The following is a 22613-nucleotide window of genomic DNA, read 5'->3' as shown; positions in this document are numbered from 1 at the left end:
GACAGTCAGCGCAGATCCTCTCATTCCAGCTGCAACTGATGATCTGCTTCCGCACTAGATGTCCGTCTTCAGTGTAGCACGACTGCACTTCTACAGTTCGTTTTTGGCAAGAACAGTGGATTCGACAGAGAAGGTTGGACACGTGCAGCAGAGTTCACCATCGCTACTCTCTCTCTCTCTCTCTCTCTCTCTCTCTCTCTCTCTCTCTCTCTCTCAGATAATTGAATTAAGTAGTAAATATTTACATCAGACCATCAGGTCAGCAAAGAAAATAATAGACATAAATGAAAGTCTACCAAGACTCAACACAGAAATGTCACACTGAAAGAACAATTGGTGTGGAGCAAACAATATCCAACCAGGGAGCAGCAATGTCAGGAAGAACCAGATCAGCTAACACCATAGAGGAGATCTGCCATAACACTAAACCACGAACACGGGCCACATGACTATGGATGCCCGATATTGAATCAAAAACGAAGGCATTCCAAGTATGTCAAATATGCCACAAGGTTGTCCATCTAAGGAAATGGAAAAGGCAAGAATAATCTAAATGCAAAGAGGACATAGAGGTCATCTTTCCCATAATCCACAATTGAGCTGATATCTGGTGCTGAGTCGCAGAGGAACACACAGGGGAAACAAAACTCCAAATCTATCTCGCAACAGGGCAAGAGACAAAGAGATGAAGCATTGTCTCGTCACATGTGATGTGCTCCCTTTACCCTGATACGGAACCTTAGACTTCCAAAGCTAGATGAATCTTTCCTGCTGCTTCTTTTTGCTATCCCAAATATGCCATAATTTATTAAACTTACCTGTGACCCATCTCTTGGCCTCCACCATCTGATGATATATTTGGTTAGTTGACCTTTTCTCGAAATCATCAAGAATCACAAACATCCAATCATACTAGTGAGACATTGGCTATAACGCAAGCAAAGGAGAGAACCTCAAAAGCATGTCCTATATGGACGACCAAATGTCATGATATCCTCAAGGCACCCAAAAGTGCTAACGAATATGCCGAAAATAATAAAGACACGCCTGCCTAGGAATGACACCATCAAGGACTGCTGTCTGCAACCCCACATGGGCCATTTGATTAAGCTTGTCTCCTTGCAAATCTTTATCAGGCCAATCCAACAACCTGGAGGTAGCCAATACTTCAGCTTGCAACGAATTCTCCTCCTTACGAAAATCAGGAGGGCGCCGAACTGCAAAACATAACATCGCCCGCTAAGATGCGATCAAATGAGAAAGGAGAAAAGAATGGGAGACCTTAATAGGTCTTGTGGAATTAAGCACATGCCACCCAGAAGCATAAATAGCCGAGCTACCATGAGAGATGCCAATCCTTTCTATAACAAAATTTTGCAATATCTGGCCAAGGATGACTCTCTACACATAGTGCCTGCAAAAGAGCTAGCCTCAAAGCAAGCAAATGCAAATTAACATCCAATAAAGCTGCTCCCCCCATCCTTTTAGGAGTAGTCACATGCTGCTACGAAATCCACACCTGGCCCAAACGATTCCCTTTCTTTTTCCACAACATGAATCGGATAGGCTGAACCAATTCCAAAAGAGACTTCTTAGTCCAAGGAAGCAATGGCAAGGAAAACGAAATCATGCTGGTCATGATGCATTGAGAAACTTTAAGTCTCGCATGAAGAGGCCAACCTTGAGATTTCCAAATCATGAACCAATCATGAATACAAGATGACATCCAATCCAACAAGGCACGGGGAGCTATATCCATACCAATAGGATAATCCAAGTGTCTAGTTATATTTCCCTTAGAAATCACAATTCCATGCCAGCCCAAGGTCTACAAATCATTCTCCGGACAAGAGAGCAATGTAGATTTCTAAGAATTAATATGAAGTCGCGATGCCATAGCAAAAAGATTCCACACAACCATTACCCGATTAACATTCAAGCGATCAGCCTTAAGAAATGTGAAGGAATCATCTGCCAAAGATTGACCCACTAGTTGGGCCCCACTAGGAAGAGACAAACCAACAATCTCACCTTGATCGGCCAACTTATCCAACAATGAGAGCATCCGGTGAGTGACTAAAGCAAAAAGCAAAGGGCTAAGAGGGCAACCTTGCTGAAGAGACCGAGATAAGACAATTTCATATGTGATCCCTCCATTAAGTGCAATACGGGCCACAGCACCTTGACTAATGGTATCAACAAGAGAAATCATACGAGACCCAAATCCCATGGGGGACATTAGCTGCCTCAGCACCTTTGACTGATCGCTTGAAAAAAGAGTCATTCTTTTGGGATGCCACGGCAGATCATAGCTTCAAATAGTTAAAGGACGCGCTTACTTCAGCCCCCATCCTTGTTTGCCCTGACTTCTCCAAGCTCTTTACCATTCATTGTGATTCCAGTGGCCTGGGTATTGGTACAGTATTGTTGCAAGAGCATGGTGTGATTGCATTTGAAAGCCGCAAGCTTGATGAGAAGGAGATGCAAATGAATGGAAATACTTTCTACAATCTGTTGGCAATGATTTTAGAAAAGATTTAATATAAAGAACCCATAACAAAAATGGGTCTCCATTGTTTCAAAGAGGTTGGAGAGGGAACCTTAGGCAATAACCGAATGACTGCAATCTTCCAGTCTGAACACATCATAACAGAATTCCAACACTTGTTGACACAGGCGAGTCAATGGGTCCTTAAGCTGCTCAACATGGGCTGAAAACAGCTCATTAGGAAGCCCATCCCAGCTAGGGTTTTTCCTTCGAGGCAAATGGGACAGCACCTCTTCCACTTCATCCTCCGAAATATCAGCCTCCATCAAATCAACTAATTTTGCAGCAAAAAGGATTGATTGAAACGAAGAGGCAAACATGCCAAGAGAGCCTTAAAGGCATGAATAGGTCTGTGGGTCAATTCCAAGACCAAAGGATAGTGGTCTGACAAGACATGCTGTCACTCTACCCACATATCAATGACTACAAGAAGAAAAGAATCACTCTTGACAAATGTAGATCCTATCCAGTCTGGCCCAATGTTTGGATGCTGAAGAGAACAATAAGTATATCCAGACTCAAAAGAATGCATCCAAGACCACATGTCCTATTTCAAAGACACAACTGCCAGAGCATCCCAAGCCTATCACTCACGACCATCCATGACCGAGTGATGTGAAGTCGCCTGATCCACAGATACACATGGATTAAAATCACCCATAACAAAGCCTTGACGAGCCATGGCAACGTAGTGCAAGTTAGCCCAAAGCTAACAACGTTCGCGAGCAATAGAAGGAGTATACACACCCACTAGCCACAAAACCTCTCCGTCATATAGGATTTCCAGAATCATAAATCTATTGCGATTGTCCTGAGAAACCAAAGATGGTTGTAGGGAAGATCTGACGCCCAACATAACTCCAAATTTATGTGGAACACGACCACTAAAAAAGGCTGAATAATCCTTATATACATAAGAAGATCCTGCCAAAGCATGTTGTTTATGCTCCACGGCACAAAAACATCCCACTTTCCAACTAACACAACTTTCCACAACCGATATTGCTTATTGTCCGAAGAAATACCTTTAACATTCCATAAAGCAATTCTCATGATGATTCACAGAAAAGAAAACTACTGAGCCACTACTTTCCTTTCCCCTTTTACATCAATTGCTTTAGCTGCCTGAAATCTCTCCATCTCACTATAGATCACATCTACAAGATCTACCCTCTGCAAACTAGCGATCGAAGCACAAGAAGGAAATTGTTGTTGCTGAGAACGGAAAACATCCCAAGGAGGCACAAGCCTCCCACACGTGACAAAGCGCAAAGCAAAATCAAAAGCCCTTTTATTATCCGCACCAACTACAAGAACATGTGAAGATCGAGGTTTCATATAGAACCCCCTACCTCTGCATTGAAAAGTCTGAGTGATAAGCTGCAGAGGTGGGTGGGCAGGAGTCGACTGAGACTCCTGTCTAGCATTACGTCTAACCACAATGACCCAAGAATTATCCTGAGGAGGCAAATTCCAACCAACCAAAAGCGATGCATGCTCAATACCATCTTGGGAAGCATCCTTCTTTCCATCATCTTGTCCATGCTCGACAAGTGGCACAGGATCAGCTCTTCTAGCTGTTGAACGATCTGCTGGGGATGATGCTCTTGCATATCCATGTTAGGATCCATAGAACGCTACAATACCTTAGGGCTTCTATCACATTCTGAAATGAAATGGCCCAATTGGCCACATCTGAAATAGTGTCCAGCAAATGTGCCCCATTTCAGCTCATAAACCAAAGTTTGCAACCCCAGAACCTCAAAACGAACTTTGGTCGAGCGAGGTTTCCCTGTGTCCCAAAGCATGCAAGCCTTGTTCCTATTGCAGGAGGCCAACCGAGGATCCATCAACACCTCACCAAGGAATCTCAAAACCAAAGGAAGAAGTCGCCAAAGATGTGCAGGAAAATCAACCACCTTGACCCAAATTGGGCATGCCTGCCTAAGTACCTCCTGAAACTTCGCCATAGGCCTCCATGGCACTATATGTACTAATTGACCATCCATGAACAAAGGGATACATTGCATAGTGTGACTTCCGGGGAACGAAAAAGGACCTCAAAAAACCCCCTCGGTCCATCATAAATCTCTTCAACGAGAGGGGCCTACACTTGCCCTTAAGCATCACAGTGCAAGTCGACTGTTGTTCACAGTGCAGGTCGACGGCAGTTCGCAAGCAAGCAGGAGTAGGGTTCGAACAGGGCAAAACGGACCCTACGCAGGTCAGACGGGGGAGTCACGAAACACAGGTTAGACGGCCTTCAAGCCTTGAAGCAGGCCAACAGCCGCTGAGTCACAGGCCAGCTCCCTGTGCAAAAGGCGCAGATACCCAACACAGCTTGAAGACCAAAGGGGCAAGGGTTATCAGGCGCAAGACAGTTAGGCGACAAGGCATAAGGCCCAAGGTGGGCAGTCGAAACGGCACAAGGCTTGTGGGTATGGTTCTTGACCGACGTTACAGATATGCTGTGCCGTTAGAGCAGGCCCTGCCGCTGTCTCTGTTCGACCTGTCGATTGTCTTTGTTGTGCGCTGCTAGTTGGGCACAAGACTCTCTCTCTCTCTCTCTCTCTCTCTCTCTCTCTCTCTCTCTCTCTCTCTCTCTCTCTCTCTCTCTCTCTCTCTCTCTCTCTCTCTCTCTCTCTCTCTCTCTCTCTCTCTCTCTCTCTCTCTCTCTCTCTCTCTCTCTCTCTCTCTCTCTCTCTCTCTCTCTCTCTCTCTCTCTCTCTCTCTCTCTCTCTCTCTCTACATTATCCAAACATTGGCTCAGATTTGCAAGAGATCATCTTTTACTCTAGATGGGCATGTTGAGCTAAAAATACATTAGCCTTACTTAAACAGCCCCAAAACAGGCTTAATTAATCGAAATGATATGCATCACTGGCACTTCTAGAGAGAGAGTGTCACCAAACATACCTACAGAAGTCATACCAGGTAGTGGCTATTTGATACCCATATCACTCCAACTCTTATGTATTCAGTAGCCATTTGGGCCCGAGGCCTAGCTATATCAATCTAGACATGTAGAGTTTGTTGCACCACCCGTGGAGGTAGAGGCTCTCTTTCAAATCATCACCTTTATACAAAGAGTGCAAAGCATGGCACTTGATAGGTTTACTATAGAGAGCACTAGCAGCTTTCCACAAATGGCCTGTGAGGGGTGGAGCTCTCAAGGTACTTCCAGTGGAGCAGCTATTTGCTAGATATCATATCAATATGACGAGCTTCCTTCCCTTCTAGGATGACTCGGACTCACCTCGTTCAACTCCCACAAACAAAGAGGAACATGATCATCAAGCAAGACCTATGTCTGAGATATACATACAAGACCTAGGTGGCAACCCCAAACCCTCTTCCCACAAAGATACAATACTACAAAGATCTTTTCATGAGCCTCACCAAGGATCGATTCATCAAACCCTTGTACATGGATTGTTAGATGCCATAGGCCATGCGAGTTGCTATAGGCTAGCTCAGAGTTTCATCGCACCAACTAGATATAGAGACAAGTAGAGAATCACGAATCCCCAAGGTGGAGGATATGTAGACTATGCCATGAGGAGGTAGAGACAAAGAAGTATTTCTCATGCAAATGCAGTACATATGCCCAAACACGAGAGATATCACTCATTGTTCTAGAGGCAGTAGACTATACTGTCAATGACAAGAACGCCAAATCATAGATATTTAGGTAGCTATATATTGGAGATCTAGAGACTCAGAGCATCCCTATTAGCAGCAAGTACACATGATAGTATAACAAACACCCATGATAAGAGTTTCATCAAAAGGCTGCACTAGTTTGAGGATTACAAAGGGCACAAGAGATCAGAATTGCACGATGACCTAGTGCCTTTAGCCATATGCGGCCCTGTCAAAATAATAGGTATGCTCTAATACCATGTCAAAATAGTGTGACGGAAAGGTATGCTAAAACCAACCTCCCCCCTCCAAGAGGGTGGTAATGACCTGATTTAATAGTAATTACAGCAAGCATAAAATTCACATAACTAAAAATGTAAATGTTACCACTTTTATCTTAGACAATGGACAACCTACTAGCCCCAAAACTAACACCCCCTTGCAGTATTTCTTTAACTATTGTTGCAAATGGATGGAGTACAACTAAGATCCTCTAACCTCCTCTGGTAATCCAAGTGCCACTTGCTGTCAAAACTAACCAACAAGTCTCCGAACCAATTTGCCCCTTGGTTTGCGGATTGGCCTTCACCTTGCTCCTTAAAAGACAAATTCAGCCCCAAATCTGATATTGGTTGGCTGGCCTCTTAAATCTCCTTGAAATTCCTAAATTTCAGCTATTGGAATTCAATTCCTAGACCCTCAACTCTGAGCACACATCCCGAGGTGGCTGTCAAACCCTAATTTTTGCTGTAAATTAAGGTTTACAACAAAGATTCTCCAATATCTCCACCTTTGTCCTCACCTTTGCTCACATCATTTGAGATCATGCTTATTGAGCCAGATCTATTGCCTGCTCCTAACCTTCTAGCAGATACTTCAGCTCCTAGGCCTTCTCCGCGAGACTAGTTACCTCACTAGTACCAACAAACCATGTAGGATTCGGAGATCCTTCCATCAGATTTCACTCCGAAGGGCCCTAGAAGGTCTGCTCGGCTTGCCCCTCAATCTTTATATGCATCACTATTTACAGCTCATTACATTACACATTCTGAGCCGAACAACTGGCAAGAGGCTCTCCAAGACCCTCTGTGGCGTGAGGCTATGGAGAAGGAACTAGATAGTATTGATCGAAATGGGACTTGGACATTGGTGGATCGTCCTCGTCACAAGCCGGTCATCGAGACGAAGCGGATTCTTCGAACCAAGCTAAAGGTTGATGGTAGTTTAAACAAATACAAGACTCGCCTTGTAGTGCAAGGTTTCAAGCAAAAGCATAGCATTGACTATGAAGAAACCTTCCCACCTACTACTTGGTTGGCATCATTTCGTCTTTTGGTTGTGCTTGCCACTCACCACGATTGGCCGATCTATCAAATGGGTGTTAGAAGTATCTTCCTGAATGGTTATTTAGAGGAGGAAGTCTATGTAGAGTAGCCTCCCGGTTTTTTGCTTGTACAAAGCTCTTGATGATCTGAAGCAAGCGCCAAGGTCTTGGTACCACAAGATGGACAAGTTCTTACAAACTCATTATAAGATTGCCTGTAATCCATCAACGATACCATACAGTGACCACGCTCATAGCACGAGAGATGTCGTTCGTTTCACCACCCAACCTCGCCTAGATGAGTGTTGGCTCCTCTCTCTCGTTTCGTCTGCCAGCCGTCCGCTTCAAGTGAGTCCTACTATTCTTAGACTCACTTACTGTCTAGGCTCCCCTAGACCCCGTTCGGGTGCCCAAGGCCCCTGGACGGTCATCCCTCGCGCCTGTCTCCCATAAGTTACATTTATTAATGTAACATTTCCTTCCCCTTAAGAATCGGTTTCGTCCTCGAAAACAATACTTGGAGGTCCAACTGTAAATTGGGAAACCTTTTCCTTAAAGTACTTACTCGCTCCCATATTGGGCTTTCTTCTAAACAATCTTTCCATTTGACCAAATATTCTTGATAAATAGTATTCCTTGTTCGTCTGTTACGAACATTTAATATTCTTTCTGGTTCATGTGGATTAGATTGGTCATCTAATAGCTCCTCAATGTTATCATTTAAGATTAGATTATCCAAATCACCCAGCTTCTTCCTTAGCTTACTTACATGAAAAACTGGATGTGTTTTACTACCAGCAGGTAGTTGGAGCTTGTAAGCCTGTTCTCCCACCCTTTTAATTATTGTGAAAGGACCACAATACCTAGGTGAAAGCTTTGGACATCGTCCCGTTTTCATGGTTTTGGTTTGTTCAGGCACCTTAAGATAGACCGATTCTCTTTCTTCAAAGGAGATGTCTCTTCAGTGAGGATATGCATAAGCTCTAGCTCAATTTTGAGCTTTCTTAATATTTTCTTGAGCAAATTTTAACATACTATTCATATCCTCCAAAAAGTCCTTGGCTGCATAAGCCTTTTCCTTATGCAGTCCCACTGCATGAGGAGCTTTGGGCTGAAACCCATACATTAGCATAAATGGACTATATCCAATGGAAGAGTGCTTGGCACTATTATATGCAAACTCTGCTATCGGTAGATACTCTTCCCAATTAGTTTGCCTTTTACTTACATATGCCCTGAGCATATCTTTGTGAGAGTGCGCAACGGAAGAGGAAATACGAACACGGAGGGAGAGAGAGAGAGAAAGCAGAAAATAAAGAAGAGAAATCTGCACTGACTGAAATGAATGCTGAATACACTGAAATGGACTGATCAGTCCCTGCACGCAGCCCACAGCGTCAGTGAGGGCACCAGATCAGGCTGATGATGATGGCAGCACCACCACGGGGGAGAAGGAGTGTCGGAATCTGCAAGAAGACAAGTGACCAAGTGGGGAGGGGGGCTGCCAATAAATAGGCAACGGACAAACCCTAACCCTAACCCTAAAATGGGCGCAAACCCTAAAAGTGCCCTAAAATGGGCGGCCCACAACAGTGACCAAAAAGGTGGCCGGGTAGCCAGTGGCTGCCCACTAAAAGAGGCCAAAAAGAAATACACAACCTAAGACAGCCAGTCAAGAGTGACTAGCCTCCCCCATCATAACACATGACAGACATGTCAGAGCTCCTAATGTCCTCGTCTGACTCAGACTGAGGCTCACAGGCAGGAGATGACAAGGCGTGACAAACATGACTGCTAATACCCCCTCTCAGATCCTGGATGTGGCTGAAGGCCGAAGAAGAAATGGATCCGAGGATGGCAAGAGGAATGCCAATGTCGATGAAGTCCGTCGAAGTAGACTGCTACTGAAGGAGCTCCTCACGATCCTGGAAAGCCCCCTCTAAAACACTAGGGGCCAGGGAATCCACAGCCGCATCACCGAGATCGTCCCCCTCTGAAAGGGATGGGGGGTACGAGGGAACCACCGGAGGAGAAGGTGGAGGATGGGAAGCGAGGGAACCACCGGAGGAGAAGGTGGAGGATGGGAAGGAACCTGTGGAATAAAAGGTGCACAAGCGGGAACGGGTGTAGCAATAGAATGCCTCGGAGGACCCTGCATCAAAGAAGGGGAATGGAGCCTGTAAAGCCCGCTCTCCTGCCAACCTGTAGATAAGACAGCTCCTGTAAGAGAATCCTCAATAACAACGGCATGCTCGGTGAAGATCACTCGTGTGCCAAGCCTCGTAAGACCATAAACTGAGAGGAGGGGAAGGCCCAAATCCGGAACATGTAGGGCCTGTGAAAGGAAGCTCGTAGGTCGGTCTGTAAACAAAGGCAATGTGCCAACTAATAAGACTGCGCCTATCGCTTTATCACTGGCATCGGTTTCAACCACAAATGGTTTATTGGGATCCACAATTAATAGTACTAGAGCTGTAGCAATAGCTACCTTAAGTTTTTGAAAACTTTCATTTTGGTCTATTCCCCAATTAAAGCTCTTCCCTTTCCCTTTAAGTTGGTCTATCATTGGAACAGCTATTTTGGCATAATCTCGAATGAATCTACGATAAAATCCGGATAAACCTAGAAAGATCTGCAGCTCTTCCAGGTTCCTTCGAGATGGCCATTCAATAATTACCCTTACTTTTTTTGGATCCATCTTGATTCCCTCTTTCGAGATAATATGCCCCAAATATTTGACCTCTCCTGCGAAGAATTCACATTTATTTTTCTTCGCATAAAGGGAATGTGTTCTTAACAATTGGAATACTAATCGTAAGTGTTCCAAATGTTCTTCTCTTGATTTACTAAAGATCAAGATATCATCCAAGAAGACTACTACAAAGTGTCCTAGATAGGGCCGTAACACACTATTCATCAATTTCATAAAAGTAGCTGGTGCATTAGTGAGGCCAAAAGGCATCACCAAAAAATCATAATGCCCATATCTAATACGAAATGTTGTCTTAGGAACATTCTGTGCCTTAATTCTTACTTGGTGATAGCCTGATCTTAAGTCTATCTTTGTGAAGAATTTTGCTCCTTGTAATTGATCAAAAAGATCTTCCATTCTGGGCATAGGAAATTTATTCTTCACCGTTATCTTATTAAGTGCTCTATAATCAACACAAAGTCACATAGAACCATCTTTTTTCTTTACCAATAAAATTGGCAAAGCCCAAGGTGAATTGTTGGGTTGTATAAACCCTTTATTAAGGTAATCCTTAATTTGTCTTTCAACTTCTTGGTGTTGTGTTTCACTTAGCTTATAAGGTGGTTTAGAAATAGGGTGTGTATCCCTATCTATGTCAATTGGGTGATTTACATCACCCCTATCTAGTGAAAGGCCACTTGGTAAATCAGAAGGAAACACATCTTTAAATTCATCTAGCAAACCACTTAATTCATTACTTACATTCAGCTCACAAACATAAGAAAATTGTTGCTTTATATTACAGAAAGTAAAAGTGTTCTGTACAGGAAGGGACCATAACATATATACCTCACAAGCTTCCTTCTTTATCAGCTTCTGAACTTCACTGGAACACAACAAAGGGTTATCAGATACTTCATGTTCACCTTGAATCACAAAAGTCTTACCATCCCTTTCAAATTCTACTGCATTATGATGATAACTACGTTTTAAGGATGTTTCCAATCCCCATATCCACTCCCTCCCTAAAGCAATATCGGCTCTTTCCATATTCATAATTTGGAAATCAAGTTTATCCTTATATCCTTGGATCTCAATTTCCAAATTGGATACCATTGTATCCCATATTTTATTATCCTGACCTTGCATCGTACGAACAACATATTGATGCCCACTCTTTTGTTAGGGAAGTTTCAATTTTTTGATAAGTGTATAATTTATGAAATTGTGGGTGGCAGAGTCATCAATCGTGACTCTAACCCTCTTTCCAGCTATCAATCCATGCACTCTAACTAATTCATGTGGCACAAAGGTAGGCTACCACATAGAAGTTGACATACAACACCTGTGTTGTATATCCTTGTGCAAGACCTCTAAAGATTTATACTTTCCATGCCCCTTTAATTCCAAGGTCTGCACTACATGGATTTGTTTTTCTTTTCCCTTGCCCTTGTCCTTATCCTTTCCTTTATCTTCCCTCTTTTTCCTTTGAGGGCAATTCCACGCAGCATGGTTAGGGGATAGACAATTGAAACACAACCTTTCTTTTTTGGCCTTATCAAAGTCATCTTGACTTAAAGTTAGCCTTACATATTGTTTCTTTTCAAGGGGTTGTTTCTTGCCCTTAAGAAATAGCATTTTCCTTTTAAATTTGCCTACAAATTTTGAGGTTTCAAACTCCTTAGTCTTGGGCTCCGTATCAGTGAGACTAGTGAGTGTACCTAGACGCGTATTATCTTCATTGATTAATGCAAATTTAATTGCCTCTTCAAGCGTCTTAGGTGAACTCCTTTTCACTTCCATTTTACAGGCCTTATCTAATCCCCTAATGAATCCTCTTGTCTTTTGAAATTCATCTATTCCTTCCAATTTGAGGATTATCTCACGATACTCCTCCAGATATGTTAGCAGGGGTCTTCCCTTTTGTCTGACATAATTCCATCTTCCGAATTCCTTTTCATTTCATTTTCAGGAAGGAATTCTTTCAAAAAGACCGATTCAAATTGAGCCCAAGTTTCAGGTATTTTATTTGCCTCCTTTAAAGTTCTCCACCATTTATATGCCTTTGGCCCCAAGGTTAAACTAGCCTCCAGCGCTTGGAGATGTGGTGGAGTATTCTTAAGTTTGTGCAAATCCTCCCATTTTTGGAGAAATTTAAAGATAGTGTCTTTATTTTTGTCTTTTTCCTCCCCGAGAAACTGAGGGGGTTTCATATCTTTTAACACTGGGTTATCTCTTAACTTTTGGTGGGGTTCTCTAGGATCTTGCATAGTCACATCTAAATCTTTCGATGAAGATGGAATATCCGAGGTTTCTACCTTATTTTTATCACTTTCTAATAACAAGGCTGATTGAGATTTTATTTCTGTGAGTGTTTGAGTTAGAAACTCCATTTGAACCCCCTGTGCTTGCACACGAGCAGTTAAATCATCAAATTGTTCTCGTGTAGCAAAAAATTCTTCCCATTGTTCTTCTTGAATTTTTGTTTCATGGGGATCCGCCATAGGATGGTCCCCAGAACTAGAATCTTCCGTCACCCCCTTTTTCTCTTTACCTTTCATTAATACACTGGAATTAGAAAGCAAATACAAGAAGTTTGCGTACAAAATGAAGTACTTCCCTGATTATAGTGATAGGGCAGCTGTTGATGGCTTTAACAGTTTAGTGATAACCAAAAGAGTGAGGAACAGTTTAACTTTCCTCCAAACCAAGCCAGTCGCGTTGAAATGAAGCCTGTCGGACAAGAACACAGAATAAGGAGGGGATTAAACACCCCCTCCCCACAGGTCACGTGTAAACTAGTTGTACCCAGAGTTGTATCTCAAACGGGACTTCGCCCAACTAGCTCCATACTGCCGTCCACTTTTGGTACATAAAAACTGGCGACGGCGCCAATACTGTCAGGTGACGGTGGCCAATCTGAGGAGGGGGGGAATTTACAATTGTGACGGATGTTACCAGTCACGTGTGTTGAGGTGCGGGCCAATCTTGACAAGCGTCGGTTGGTCAATACTGACGTAATCCGTCAAGTACTCGAGCTTAGATTCACGTCCGTGTGGGCGCCATCTACTCGAGCTTGGATTCGCGTCCGTGTAGGCGCCGTCGTCAAAGTTCGAATTGAAGATTAGTAGTGTGTGAGACCAGCGTGCCAACACGAAAGCATTTGCCTCAATTAAAACGGAACCCGACGGCTCTGATACCAGTATAAGATTGCATGTAATCCATCGACGACACCATACAGTGACCACGCTCATAGTACGAGAGATGTCATTCGTTTCACCACCCAACCTCGCCTAGATGAGTACTCGCTCTCTCTCCCGTTTCGTTTGCCAGCTGTCCGCTTCAGATGAATCCTACTATTCTTAGACTCACTTACTCTCTAGGCTCCCCTAGACCCCGTTCGGGTGCCCAAGGCCCCTGGACGGTCATCCCTCGCGCCTATCTCCCATAAGTTACATTTATTAATGTAACACTCATGGATACAATTCTACCCCCTACAATCCAAATCTATACGTACACACCACTAGTGTGGGGGTCAACTATATCCTGCTATATGTTGATGATATATTGCTCACTGACTCAAATTCTTCAGCTCTAGCAAAAATTAAGACACAGCTTTGCTCAATCTTCAAGATGACTGCGACTTGGATTCGTTGTCTTATTTCTTAGGGATGGAGATTGTTAGATCCGAGGAAAGTATGTTTCTATCACAACTGAAGTACGCCCTACAGCTGGTGGAACAGCATTGCACTAAATAGACACGACCAATGGCCACGTCTCTAGATCCCACTGTCCATCTGCACAAAGATATATCAGTCTTTTGATGCTCATACCTATTGTTTTGATGTAGAAAGATTACTCTATTTGATTTGTACTAGGCTAAATCTTGCATTCCCAGTTAGTTTGCTTAGTCGGTATTTTAATGCACCTAGAATGTCTCATTGGATTTGAAACCAGTCTTCCTTCCGTCGATGGGTGGTAAATCCCTAATTACAACCTAATTACATCAGCAAACAATAAATGCAAATCTGAAAATACAATTTACCTACTGATCTTGGACAATGCACATCCGATTGGCGCCACTTTCAGTATTTCTTTAGCTTTATTGAAGAAAAAGTTAATTTGCAATGGGATTCTCCCGATCCCCTTCGCAATCCAAACTCCCCTTGCTGTCCAAAGTAACTACCAAGTCTTGAATCTGATTTGCCCCTTGATTCAGGCACTTAATTGGCCTTTATTCACTTCATAGACAATGGAAATGCCCCGAATTCAATGGCTGGCTAGTCCTCCACCTAAATTTAGCTGAAATTTACCTTCAGCTTTAAAAAATCCAAGTCTTGGAGCTTTCAATTTCTAGCATGCTTCCCAAGGTTGCTACTAAATCCTAATTTCTACTGTAAACTAGGGTTTACAGCAGAGAAATTTGTAAATTCTCAATCTCCAAGGGTCCAAATGCTGAGATCTTTGGAGCAAGGCTATGAAATGACTGGAAGATGAGAGAGAAAGTTGTAGAGAGAGAAAATTCAGAGTTTTGTCGCGAAGAATGACTAAAAATCAGTCAAATGCAACTGCTGCCCTGCCACAACAGCATTAAATGCTGTAGCCTACAGCTAAGGCATCCAAATCAGTTGTCACCTCGTAATTGAATGCAATCGCCCAGCTATGGAGGGTTCGAATCTGCAATCGCCTCCTCAAAACTCACTCGTGTCTAGTTGCAATGGCTGAAAGTAGACTAGCCATGGCTGCTCACAGCTCTCCCACATTTGCTACAACAAGAATGATCTCGTTTTTCCTCTTCTTTAGCCTTTTATCAGCCTGCATGGGCAAGTTTGCCAAGTGGCAACCTTTCCAAATGGTTTTTCCAACATTATCTATCATTAAATATTAATTTTCAATATTTAATTACTGAAAACTAATCTAACAATTATTTTGGTGCCCAAAAAAATAATCTAACTAGCAAATAATTAAATTGGCTAGGTATCTTCCACTCCCAAGTCTCTTTGTGTCATCTTTGACCATTAAATCGGCATTATGTACCATTAAACGCCACATCTCTAGTGTCACCAACTGACACATATGGCCAAAAGATTTTCTCAGGTCTCGGGCTCATAAATTTACTCTAACCCCAGTTGCCCCTCACATGTGCAACATTTACTTAATCATGTGATTAAAAATTCATCCACGTGTTAAGTGAGGTTTCAAAAATACATGTCCTCATGATAGGATTGCTTGTCTTCGTGCGTAAGATGTTTAAGGTATACCTATAATTATGGACTAACTTATGGTCATAATTTATCGTTACAAGGGGATACTAATTCTGACTAGGTAGGAGATCTTGGCACTCGGCATTCCCATAGAGGCTACCTCTACACTTTGGGCACAGCACCCATCTCTTGGACTGGCCATAAGCAAGAGACGATAGTGGCTTCCACGGCCAAGGCAAAGTATCAGACTCTCTTCGATGGTACTACAGAGACCATCTATCTGAGAACCTTATTGGCCGCAACTACAGTTTTCTTACAAGTCGCCTACAATTCTCTACTGCGACAACGTGAGTGCCATTGCCCTTGCAAGCAATCCTATCATCACCCCTCGAACATGGCACGTGGTGGTTCACTACCACGTCACCAAAGAGCAGGTTGAGCTAGGCACCATATACCTAGAGTTTGTGCCATCTAGTGATAATTTTGCAGATATTTTGACCAAGGCAATCAACAAGCCAATTCTACAATATCTTCTACCACGAATCAGCTAGGGTATATCCTCCTCTACTTTAGATTGACAAGGAGAGGGTGCTTCCCTCTTACTTCTCCTTCCAATTTGAGAGGGAGTAATTTCCTTCTCTTGGTAGTGACAGTCATAATACTTACAGTTTTTCACTTTTAAACATTTATTACTTTGTATTATCTATTATGGACCTTTGTAACTTCATCTACATTGTCGGGATGACATGATTGTAAAAGGACGCTTAGGCAAGTGAACATTTCTTCTGTAAAGACAATGTCTAAGTGGCACCGTTGCATCACATTCTCCATGAGTATGACTACTTGCATCTTCCTTTGCATTATCCCATACATTGACATTCTATTCATATAAATATGCATCTATACGCATTTATCCCTTTTTGGTCACCCTTGGAGTGGTCAACTCTGAATCCACCATACTCTATACGTATTTATCTCTTTTCGGTCACCCTTGGAGTGGTTGACTCTGAATCCACCATACTCTATACGCATTACACATGGCAATCTCCAAAGGCACTTTTTTCCAATGCTTGCATATTGGCTTTGCTCATCTTACTGGCTTTCCATCGTTTTGCCTATCTCTCCACATACTCTCTATAAGATTGTAACAAAATCATGAAACTTTGAGATCCTTTAATCTTGCTAATAACATTTGATTAAGTTATTAATTAAATGTGCAAGGTTGTTTAGCACATGTGATGCACATGGCAATTATTTCATGGTAACAGGCCAAAGAACCTGCAGGATGCAGTGGGTGTCAAAGGCAAAAGTTGTGACAAGTTATGCCAGCTAGGCTTTGGGGGCAATTGGTGTCAATTTTAACCTTGGCACAATTATTTGGCCAATAAGTATCAATGATGACACTAGGGACTAGCATTAATTAATTAATTAATGCTAGTCTAAGAGTCAACAGAGGTTGGGGACCACTCCAAGTTGCAAGCAGCCTAGCCAATTTAATTATGGATGGGCACATTTAATTTTGGGCAGGGTCAGAAGAGCTGAAATTAATTCTCACAATTATTTAATTCTAAAAATTATTTAAATGGCTGGATAATACTAACAATTAGGTTTAGAAGACTATCACTCGGCCAAAATGCCCATACAAACTAAGAAAACGTTTTTCGGGACTAGGTCTCAACCATTCAGTCATTTTACAACTTGGGAGAGGGAGAGAGAGAGAGAGCTACTGGTCCATTATCTAATCAAAGAACAACAATTTACTACAGAAGACCGCCATCTTGGGGTCTCAACAAGCACGAGATAAAAGAGAGTCACCTTCTAGGGCCTAGCAATAGCATTGTTCATCAGGTGACAACATTGCTAATTAGGTGACGGCATTGCTGATCAGGTGACAGCATTTTAAAGGTCTTAGCAGTAGGTGACTAATTAAATGCAAACTGGAGTAGGCAGCAAGCAGAATTTAGGGTTTTCTCACGAAGAAAATCAAATTTCTCTCTCATCTTGGCTTTTTCTCACCTTCTCCAATCCATTCTTAGGACATCTCAACTTTTCTCAACCATTTTGAGTAAATCTCAGCCAAATTTGGTGAACAATAGAGAGATCTCTGATGTAAACCCTAAATTCCTACAAAAATTAGGGTTTGACCACCACCTTGAGACTCGTGCCAATTGTGGTGAAGGCATCATACACTGAATTCAGCACCTAAAATTTGTATAATTGTCAAGGAATTCAAATGCCAGCCCATTCATTGTAATTTAGGGTAGCATTTGACCAATTGGTGGTTTCATTTGTGCATGTCTTAGGTGAAAAATCAAGGGGCAATCGGTCCAAATCGATTGTTAATTGTTGTTACAACAAAGAGACTTGTTTAAACAGCAAAGGAGATTCTGAATCTCAACTTGTACTCATTCCATTAGCAATCAAGTTAAAGAAATACCAAAAGGGATACTAGTTCTGGAGCCAACAGGGTGTCCTTGGCACATGCACATGTGCGCGCACACGCTTGGGAATCCCTAGGCACTTATCCTAGTATTGTGTGGGATTGTTTTGCTTGTTTTATGAGGTAGTGAAGCTATCAATCCTTATTTTCTTGTACTTTAAGGCACAATGACTCAATGGAACGAACACTAATTTGAAACTCTCATTTAATTAGGGTCCATACTCAATTTGGAAGAAAGGAAGGACTATGTGTCCTTGATTCAAGAATTTCGCAACATCTTTGTTTAGAGTTATGACAAGTTGAGAGGTATACCTCCCAGCTTTGTTGTTCATACCATTTTTCTAAAGAAAGGTAGCTGCTTGTGTGACAAAAAGTAAGGCATATGCCTTTCAAACTAAGGGATGGGCTATTCGAGGAATTGACAAAATTACGAAAAGCTAGCATGATATTTCTAGTACAACACACAGAGTGGTGTTCACCAGTTGTTATTAGGAAAAAAAAGAATAATCAGATTCGTCTTTGCATAGATTTCAGAGAGCTTAATAAGTAGACTGTTAAAGATAACTATCCATTATTGTTCATTGATCAGATTTTAGATCAATTAGTGAGTAGAAAAATCTATTCATTTATGGACTACTTTGCAGGATACAACCAAATGGCTATTGTGAAGAAAGATAATCTTAAAATGACATTTATCACTATCTTTGGTACCTTTGCGTATCACGTGATGGCCTTTGAGTTATGCAATGTACCACGGTCTTGGCAATATACGACTGATAAGACTTTTAGTGACATCTCTCTAGAGGAGCTAAAAGTTTTCATTGATGATCTGGAAACAGCCACCACAAGAGAAAGACAACTAATTATTTTAAGGAGATCCCATCCACCTTTGTAGGACTTGGTAGGCCCCTAGGCAATCAACACGCACCCTTGGTTTGATGCCCTGGCCTCTTTGGGGTGATCACTTGGGATCCCTTGATAAGACACACACCCTTGGTCTAATGGGCTGGTCTCTCTAAGGTGATCACTTGGGCTCTGTTGGTAAGATAACAATTGCCTCTGTAGTCTTGGTAAGCCATTGGGCAACCGATGTGCATCCTTTGCCACGTGCCTTGGCTACTTTAGGGTGGGATGCCTGGGGTCAAAGTAAATAATATCAAGGGCTTATTTATGACGGCTCAGTTTTGGGTCTGACAAGGGCTATAAAGCTAAAAATGCATTAGCCTAACTTAAACAATCCCAAAACACGCTTAATTAATGAAAAAACCTTCTTATTTTAAAAAGAAACATGATCCTAGAGAGTTACCGTGCCCCGCATGCAAAACCCTAATTTGGGTGCCCCAAACTTTCTATAAATAGACATGCAGCCCACAACTCTCTGACAATCTCATTTTTGCAAGTTTCAAGAGCCATATCTCTACTGCTCGCATCCCGTTTTCGCAGACATTGCGGTCAAAGCTTCTCCCAATCATCTGTTACCATCTAGCCCCTAATTCTAGCCTTCGCTGCCTATCTACAGCTATCACCTAGTACCCTAGAGCTATCGTCTACAGTCTATTTGCTACATTTGATACTAACGTCAACATCTAGTGCTGTCACCATCAATCTAGAGCTGTCGCCCTGATCTTCTCTCTCCTCTGTCTGCTACGTTTGCACCTAACAAATGTCGCCCAATTTTTCTCTCTTACGTACCCACGTTTTAAGTCTCTCTCTCTCCTGTATCGCCATCTGCATTAGATCCAATCTTCCTTGGCTACATTTCTGGTGTTCAACAAATGAAGGTTGCCTTTGCTGCGTTTCGAGATCCGTTTGAAGTACAACACACTCTACGTCTCATAACCTCCGCCTTGATCCCAGAGATACGAGAGTTCTAAGGTTCAATATTCACTACATAGTGTGTTTGTTGCATGAGCATTGTATATCCATTATTCATTCACTTCATTATTCATTGTGTTCACTATCTCTGAGTTACTAACCTTAACCCTAACTGTGTTTTGTGTTTATCAGTCTATGCTTTGTCATATGATTGGTATTGTGTTTTCTAGGTTTAGAGCATTTCTTCACGGTACAACTACTGGGCAGCCCTTTAAGATTGAAAAAAACACAAAAATGCAAGTATCTGATGTAGGGTTGATAAAGAGAGTGTAACCTACTGTAGATGGCCTAAAACCGCTATAAACACGAGCCTGATGATGACGCCAAGTGAGGAGGATTGACACCAAATGATGTAGGCTGCAAAACACCAAGTGGAGATGGATATAAAAGCCACAAACCGTAATGTCCTCCTGGCAAGTATGAATGGCAGTGGAAAGGATGGAGAAATGAGAGAAGAATATGAAAGAGAGTGACAAGAGTGTCAAAAGAAAGTAATGTGTGGGATTGCAAACGGGTGGAGTTAGTGTCATATTTATAAGCGCAACTATCTCAAGTGGCGTCCCAATTCTCTTAAATGGCACCCACTAAAGCCTCTCGAGTGGTGCCCAAAAAGCCTTTTTGGGGCTGTAAATGAAAACCAAAATAGGAACAAAGGAGAAAAAATGTACTGAATGACCTGGTTTCTCAACAATCCCTACTCACACCAAAGAGAAGCCACCCAAATTCGAGAATAGCTAGGCACCTCAATCACTACATCACAAGCACAATTTAAGTGTGCATAGAACCTTTATGGTGTAGAAGGCCAGCACCCTATTTCCCTCTACAAGGGCCCTACCCATCTTGCAGTTCATACTTAACTATAGAGATGGTGATAGACACAATTCATAGATTGCAGAATGGAAAGGCATGAGATAGTGATGGCCTTATTGGGGAACATTTTATACATGCATGTGAAGGTTTTGCTCCCTTGTTGGTGCACATTTTCAATCAAGCCATGCATGAGGGCTTTTCGACGAGTTGGACAGAGCCTACCATTGTACCTCTCTTTAAGAGTGGGGACCCTATGGTACCAAAGAAAGGACAATCATGATTGGTCACTACGCCCGAGGAGCAAGACAAAAACAGAGGCAGAGTCAGCAAACCAGTGGGTTCTTGCAGAGTTTTTTAATACTAGCTCGAGAGCTAGCTCACTATGTGCTACTATTACAGATTTTACCACTACTGCAGCACCACCACACCATCCATGAGTTAAGAGGGCGCTAAAAACATGAAAGATGTGAACTAATCAGCAAAGCAATGATGAAGGCTCAATACAATGTAGCACTTGTATGGAGGGCAATGTGTACTGGCTGTGGAGTGAAGGTTGAAGACAGATAACAAAAGTTGCCAGTTGTGATAATTACATGCTGTCCAAACATTGGCACACACGACTCAATGACCAAGACTAGCATGCATGACCCAAAGTAACCTAGGTGGACCGAAAAGGGACTGTGACTGAAACTGGACAGAGCTCCGTGACTCGGTGTAGGGCTCACAAAGTGGAGATAACCACTCTTGCCAAAACCCTTTCTATGCTTGGTACAGTAACGAACAGGATTTCATATTAGATCACAATGATCACACTGGAAATAGCATAGATGGTGGTACAATAACGGATCAAAATTCATATTTGATCACAATGGAAACCGCATAGATTGTACTGGAATAGGAGAAAACAGAAAAATATCATCGCTAATTGTTCATTCGATTAGACAATTTTCTATCTTTTCATTAAGCATTACCTGGCTTTACCAACTCGTTCAAGTATCATCTTCTGCTCCAAAGACAATCGAGAATCCGAATGCTTGAAGTCATACGCGCCAAGGTAACTTTCGCGTAGTTGCTCAGAACCCATGATGCGAATGCCTACTTGCTCCGCATCTGTGTGGAGCTGTATGGAAGGGTCCGTAGACAAAATTGCGGGAGAAGAAGGACCAGCAGGACCCTGAAAGGTCAGGCACGGGGTTGCAAGGATTGATTTCCATAGGGCCTGCTTGACGGCATGGTCCAAGGGCAGCCCCGAGGCCACTGCAGGGCGATGGAGGGAGCTCCATAGTGTCGACAGGGAGCAACCTGGTTGGTACACAAATCATCCTTATGATCCTTCTTTGTCTGAACAATATTTGCAGAAGAGAGAAAGAACTAAGAAGAAGGCCTTTCTGCTTCCTATGATTGAAGGAAGAGAAACGGCTTCTTCAGTCGAGATCACCTTGACTGCCTTCGGCTGCGACCTCTTGCAGAGCTTGAGAGACGAGGACGTCCATCCTTGTCGCCACCTCGCAACCCCTCACAAGCCCATGGGACAGTCGATCGCGAGGTTCGAACCTGCGTGCAGAGAGCGAGCTGTCAGCAAAGCTAAGGCAGATCTTCTCTTTGTCCTGGCTTCCCTTGTAACATTGGCCAAGGTACGTAAGAACTTCAGCAAGACTATTGGCCCATCTCGTTAGGACAACTAGTCCTCCAAAAGAGATACGATAGCACCAAATTTGCATAATTTTCCTAAGCAACATGATGGCAATTACTCCTATCCTATTGTGTTCTAAGGCATGCCAAAATACCTTGGATGTCAACATGGTGGAAACGTCCTTTCACACCCTTCGTTCAACTAGTCATCACAGTAATTATTCCTATTCTATAGTGCCCTAAGGCATGCCAAAATGTCTTGAACATCAACGTGATAGTAATTGGCCGAACGCTCATTCACACCCTTTTGCAACTAGTCATTATAGCATTTCTCATAGCCCAAATGCACTTAAGTACAAGGGCTCTACTACTCACAGCTTCTTAGATTCTTCATTCATATCCTTACTCACTCCCAACAATGCTTGCTTGGTCAACTATGCAATCCA

General features: G+C 42.6%; 1 protein-coding gene across 4 annotated transcripts in view; it reads right to left on the bottom strand.

Moving 5' to 3' along the window:
* Positions 1 to 22173, bottom strand: part of LOC148040851 (uncharacterized) — a 149899-nt gene extending 127726 nt beyond the window's left edge. For 3 of the 4 annotated variants that reach the window (XR_015689337.1, XM_087670380.1, XM_087670404.1), the window contains exons 1-2: positions 21974 to 22173; positions 21507 to 21837 (exon numbers count right to left, since the gene is read on the bottom strand). Coding sequence is in view for 3 of the 4 variants with exons in the window: in XM_087670380.1 (XP_087526506.1) it covers positions 21507 to 21837; positions 21974 to 22028 (386 nt within the window). In the remaining variant the exon portion in view is untranslated. The remainder of the gene's footprint in view (positions 1 to 21506; positions 21838 to 21973) is intronic. The other variant, XM_087670343.1, reaches the window with a different exon arrangement.
* Between the last annotated feature and the right edge of the window lie 440 nt (positions 22174 to 22613).

Source organism: Lygodium microphyllum, chromosome 1 (assembly GCF_053477565.2).
Source record: "Lygodium microphyllum isolate KBCC chromosome 1, Lygodium_microphyllum_v1.1.10, whole genome shotgun sequence".
Classification (NCBI taxonomy): Eukaryota; Viridiplantae; Streptophyta; class Polypodiopsida; order Schizaeales; family Lygodiaceae; genus Lygodium; species Lygodium microphyllum.
This window is presented reverse-complemented; position numbering and strand designations above follow the sequence as displayed.